At 30.8% G+C, this 5,746-nt stretch overlaps 1 protein-coding gene across 4 annotated transcripts; it reads right to left on the reverse strand.

Moving 5' to 3' along the window:
* Positions 1-2,467: 2,467 nt before the first annotated feature.
* On the reverse strand, positions 2,468-5,665 carry LOC112458622. Of its 4 annotated transcripts, XR_003041225.1 has the most exons (8): positions 4,969-5,665; positions 3,798-4,459; positions 3,607-3,708; positions 3,433-3,510; positions 3,232-3,357; positions 2,948-3,149; positions 2,716-2,877; positions 2,468-2,641 (listed from the first exon to the last, which is right to left on the reverse strand). XR_003041225.1 is itself a non-coding variant. In XM_025022358.1 (3 exons), the coding sequence occupies exons 1-3, from the start codon at positions 4,564-4,566 to the stop codon at positions 3,449-3,451; spliced, it is 393 nt and encodes a 130-aa protein (XP_024878126.1). In that variant the 5' UTR covers positions 4,567-4,671; the 3' UTR covers positions 3,368-3,448. The 4 variants fall into 4 exon arrangements, 1 of the variants encoding a protein (XP_024878126.1); XR_003041224.1 differs by having other exon boundaries at positions 3,607-4,459; XM_025022358.1 differs by lacking the exons at positions 2,468-2,641; positions 2,716-2,877; positions 2,948-3,149; positions 3,232-3,357; positions 4,969-5,665 and having other exon boundaries at positions 3,368-3,510; positions 3,607-3,742; positions 4,372-4,671.
* Between the last annotated feature and the right edge of the window lie 81 nt (positions 5,666-5,746).

Raw genomic sequence — 5,746 nt, forward strand, 5'->3', positions numbered from 1 at the left:
ATGGCATTTGGGCACTTTACCCTATAAATTCTTTCTTGAATTTAAACTTCATCTGGATCATCTACATTTTCGTCAGGTGATACTATCGGTTGAAATATTTTTCTTTTTTAAGTTTGCCTGAAAAATTAGACAATTTTGATAAATATTAAAAAATAAAATAACTAGTATATAAAGTAAACACCTCTAGAACAATACTATAACAACCTAAAATGTTACGATTTTTAATAGAGGATAAAAAATTATTTATACAAACACAAAGATTGCAAATATCTTTAATAAACAGTTGAAATAGTTAAAATATAAGAATTTTCCCTTTAAACTCGATTTTCCGTAAAGAAAGTAGTTATAATAATATTTATACTGTTATAATATTTACTGAGAGTACAAAGTGTTGTTCATAATTACGTTTGAGCACGGAGCAATCTCGTCTTTGAACTTGAAGCCATCTTTTAATGCTATTATGTTTGATATCTTCTTCTCTAACATCAGGAAATTGTAGTTTTACACCATCTACATACATGAAAATAATACTTGTTATAAATACGAACGTTGTAACATTTATAGTGATACTAGTAGCACAAACCGACCAGTGATGAATACCTAATAAACGAAATCTGCAAAAAGGATAAAAACACTATATTTTATTACTTTTACAATAATGTAATTCTCAAGTTTTAAAAACTAAAAGATATTATTATTTTATTGCATTAAAAACTTAAAAGCCTTATATTTAAGAAAATACAATAATGATCTGTTCAATCACTTGGTTGATTTAAACTATTATTTATTTAGGTATTATAAAGCTTGCTTTATCTGACTTAAATAGAACTTACGATAAACGCAACTGCATAAGGCAAGATCAGAAAAAATTTTCTTATGTTTTTGTCCATAAAAGCTGTAGTTCGAGGCTGCAGAATTTGTTATTATGCTGGATAAAATATTGTAAATTAAGTCGTGAGACGTATTGCCACCTTTGCTTTTCATGTATAATACCTACAAAATTAATAAATTTTATAGAACATATATATGTTCTATAAAATTTATTAATTTTGTAGGTATTATACATCAATAAATCGTTTAAGTTTTAATGAATTAGCTGATATTTAAAAATAAAAATTTTTAATTTAAGAAATAATTAAGAAAGAGGGATGTCAAGCGGATTTTAAATTACGATTTTTGAACATAAAAGTGGCTATAACTCGAAAACGGCTCATTTCCGGACCTATGTTTGTATGAACTTTTTTGCTTGTTTTTGGGTCTCGAATCACCTCCCGAAGTGGAGTAGGCAATTTTTCGGACACCCTGTATATATATATATATATATATACATATATATATATATGTTAGTAAAAGAAAACTAAAAAAAATAAATTATAATTAAAATTCTGAATACCTTATATGTACATGAACAATAAAATATTTAGGTAGGTATGTTAGGATGTATGAAGTGTATTTTAGTATTTAGGGATAGGAGAGTGAGTAGGGGTGAATGATAATGTGAGTTAGTAAGAATGTTACAAATAATATAATGTAGTAAATAAAGTAAAAATTATTTATGCATGTTTTGAAATATTACCACGTTATTAAAAAATTTTCGTTCTATCTTCAATTTTTCTTCAACTGCAGCAAAGGTTTTATTTTCATCATTGATAGGGAAATATTTTGTCATTGTTTCTATCACAGCAGCATCAATTACATTATGTCTATGCTTAATACCATTCTTTTCCATCCAACCCATTTTTGCTATCATGATATCTTGCTTCTTTGATAAACCATTCATTATAGTCAACATTTTCTTTTGCATACCTATAATAATAAATTAACTGTTATATTGCTAAGCTTAATATAATAAATGTTTAATTACACGGAACAAAATATAATTTGTTGAGACAGCAAAAAGTTCGGTTAAATTAACCCCGTGAAACATTTCCTATATTTTAAACAACCAATTTCTTGATCACGCCAACAAAGTACAGTTGGTTAGACTCTGTAACTATCAAGTGGAGTTAAAATCTACATACACAAATAAGAAAGGAGATTTTAAATTTTTCTTCGAGAAATATTAGAAACAATGTTTTAAATTAAAGTTAAATTAATTTTAATATTCAACCCCACCAACACATAAACGTTATTTAAGCGTTTCAGAAACGTTCGAACCTTAACGTTCATAAAAGGTGCAAATGTCCACCTGGTTAAACGTTTGCCTAACGTTTGCTCAACGTTTGTGATAAACGTTCTCACAAAACGTTAGTGAAACGTTTCTCGAAAACGTGTTTCACGGAAAATAAAATATAAGCTAGAATCACATCGTATCAAATAAGACTGTCTCAGTCAAAATTTTTTAAGACACAAAAAGGTAATCTTAAACTTTTTTATTTTAAAAATTGTTTACTGAGACAGTTTGTTTGATTTGATGTGATGCTTGCCAAACATATATATACATATATATAAAACTAGACGTTTTTTATTTAAGACTTATTACAAATCTTAAAAATAAAATAAACACAAAATTTTTTTTTCACATTATTTAATATTAAGAGAATAGCATTATTCTTGGCAAATTTTCTTGATTTGAGCCAGTTTTTTATTGCGTCTTTAGCAGTACCCATATCCACATCATGACGAAGTTTTTTTATTGCAACTGCGGAAGATAAAAACAGTTTTTGTGGCACGAGTAGAGTGAATATAAATATAACAGCATTAAAAGATACTTACGTCTTACAGTCTCCATCATAACTGTTTTTAAATGAATCTTTTTTTCCGCTACTTCCCTGCCAACTGTAAAAGGTACCAACATGATTGGACATTAATTTCTCCATCACTCGCTTGGCATTCTTTATCACTGGTCCCTCTAGCAGCTAGACACAGTTTCTTGATCTAAAAAAGATATGACAATATTAATAAAAAGCAGAGAATACTGAATAATTAATAACTTCTTTATACTTACAACATAGTCTTTCTGTGACTCTTCTCGATTTATTTTTTTCAATCAGCATAATCTTGTAGAGGCAGCTTTGGTAAATCTTTAGGATGAGTCAAAGTCTCTGTTCTAGAAAGTAGAAGTTGCTTAATCTCCTCGATATTGTTTTCCAAGTTTGTCTGCCTTTGTTCTATTTTTTTAGTTTTTTCATACATTTGTTTCAAAAGTGCTGAAAACCAAGAAATGTATTAAATTTAATATTCATCAAACTATACAAATAATATTGTACTCATGAATATAGTAAATTGTACCTATGACGCCTGTTCTTCTTCCATCTGTGTCGGCGGCTGTATCTGTTTGAACTGGATCGTTCTCATTTGGTTCTTCCTCTTCAGTTATGTTCTCCAGACTTCTGTGTTTGTCAGCTTCTGAACTCGCTGTGAAAAACCAAATTAAAATGTAAAGATTCATATTACTTGTCTGTAATCTCACTCTCTATATAAAAAACACACCTGTTCCAGTTTTGCTCTATTTTGTACTATTAATCCTTGAGACAAACTCTGTCATAGACATTTCTTCAAAGCTTTTATCTAGAAATTACAAAGCATTAATGCGAGAATCTCAGATACAAAACCACATATATCACATAGATTGCAGTATTACAATGCAAAAATAAAATTAAATACCAGATTGGTCGTGTTGATCATTCAGAGCAATATTTTTTTTTCTACGTTTATTTTCAACAATTTGACCCGGCTTGTTTGATTTTCGTCTTTTTGTGGAAGTCCCTTTTTCATGAAAGAGGTGAAATTTAACATTATCCTAAAATAAATTAAAAAAGTGCTGAACATGATTTAATCAAAAGAATAACAGGTACCTTTTGGTCATATTTATTCCATCAACATTAACATAAACCTATTTTGTTTGTACCAAAATTTTTTAGTCTACAATTTTGTAGGCGTACGTCTTTCAAGTCCTGGTATTAATCCAACATGGACATAGGAACCGTTACCGAATTCTACAATTGATGTTACTCTAGGCGTCTTATTAAGAGTCCGCGGATCTAAGGGCAAGTCTGGATAATATGGTTTTAGTTTTGCAAGAAGCTCTCTGCACGTTTCCACTGTAATATTGTGTTTTAAATTCCATTCTCTTAGCCATTGCCTGAATTTCACTTGCTCATCCTCATCATTGTCTTCTCCATCTTCATCACTTGAGTTACTATCTGATTCAATACTTGCTAACAGATCATGTCTCATATAAACATATTCACTATTGTTATCATCATTTATTTGTCTTGTAAGCTGTAAATTTTTATTGCTATGTGCAGATTCACTAATATTATCAATGGAATCATGAGAGATATCTTGAGTCTCATGTGAATTTATAATACTATCTGCTGTAATCGCGTTTAAAATGTCCTCATCATCTTCTAATATATGAGCGAATACCTTCTCAGCTTCAGCTTTGGCGTATCTTCTTAGCCTTCGCTCCCCGATAAATCGTTTGTGGAACTCGGTCATTTCGTAAAATACAATACTGTTAAAAGAAATTTGATTTAGCTCTCGGCCAAAAAGTACAGAAAACGATATGTCATAGTAAAAATAACCGGGGTACAGAGTGAAAAAATAAAACTGAAATAACATTATAGCCTTTATTTAATTAAAAATACTTTAAATATCAAAATACTAAATAAAAAAAGATCATATAAAAATGTGTAAAAAATTTATAAATCGAAACTTTGATTTTTATAGGCCAATATTACATTTGTCGTACGACAAATGTAATATATGTATATAGCCTTTAGAGATTTATAATATAATAAAAATAATAGAATTAAACCATCATAACCTTTTTAAGATATTGCATGTAAGATATTAATTATCTTAAGGATTAGCCTCAGAAAAATAATATAAAATTGTAATACAAATTATCATGTTACATCAAATATCATGTTATTTAAATTATTATCAAATACGTTACTTCAAACATAGGTATACATACAAGTAGGTAAAAAAGGCAAAATAATACAAAAATATAACACTTACCATTCATTATTGAGGCTTCCAAAGCACATCGATTCTCCTTGCTCGCTCTCTCTCTCTCTCTCTCTCTCTCTCTCTCTCTCTCTCTCTCTCTCTCTCTCTCTCTCTCTCTCTCCTTCTTTTCTTCTCTGATCACTTTCACACCGTTTTCGCCACGATGCGGACGTTCAGCTGACGGACAGAGGTGGAAAAGGAAGCAGGAAAGGAACGTAGGAACGGATGATGAGCGCGGAAAGAGTGGACGGAGATGGAGACTGGCCGAGAGAAGCAGCGCGAAACCGCGGACGACACTTTCACGAATGACTTTTTATTATCTTATTATTCGCGATATGCACGCAGCGACACAACAAACGGACGAGGAAGGAGGCCACTTTCACGCTCTCCTCCTCGTCGTCGAAAATACACAGACTCTGCACTTCAATTCAGTTGACTCAAGAAAAACGTATGCGTATAGGTTAAATAGATGAAATGATACCCAAGCCCAAAATGATACTGGACGATATTGCTTGCGAGTCTTACGCTCTCTATGCGGGGAGAACAGGAGGTATACAGTTCGGATCTAAACGTTTCTAAAACGTTCACGCGGCGTTTTTAGACTTAGTCTCCACACAGGACGTTTTTATCGTTAGAGAAAAAAACCATTCGGCAGGTTTACGAACGAAAAACGATTTTTAAACGTTTACCTAACGTTTATGTGTTGGTGGGGTCTTATAATGCTGTACAGAATCTAGTACCAGGAAAGACTTCTATTGTTTAAAAATTGTCTACTAAAGCGTTCATT

The sequence above is a fragment of the Temnothorax curvispinosus genome, unplaced genomic scaffold (genome assembly GCF_003070985.1).
Source record: "Temnothorax curvispinosus isolate PA1 unplaced genomic scaffold, ASM307098v1 QBEX01009041.1, whole genome shotgun sequence".
In the NCBI taxonomy this organism is placed as follows: domain Eukaryota; kingdom Metazoa; phylum Arthropoda; class Insecta; order Hymenoptera; family Formicidae; genus Temnothorax; species Temnothorax curvispinosus.

Bases quoted from the DNA above. Each gene is read 5' to 3' on its own strand.
- LOC112458622 (XM_025022358.1), bottom strand. From the start codon at position 4,566: ATGTTATTTCAGTTTTATTTTTTCACTCTGTACCCCGGTTATTTTTAC. The intron at 3,743-4,371 runs GTATTCGCTCAT...AATTTATTTTAG, and splicing joins CCAAAGCTGAAGCTGAGAAG to GATAATGTTAAATTTCACCT. The intron at 3,511-3,606 runs GTATTTAATTTT...TGTAATTTCTAG, and splicing joins TGATCAACACGACCAATCTG to ATAAAAGCTTTGAAGAAATG.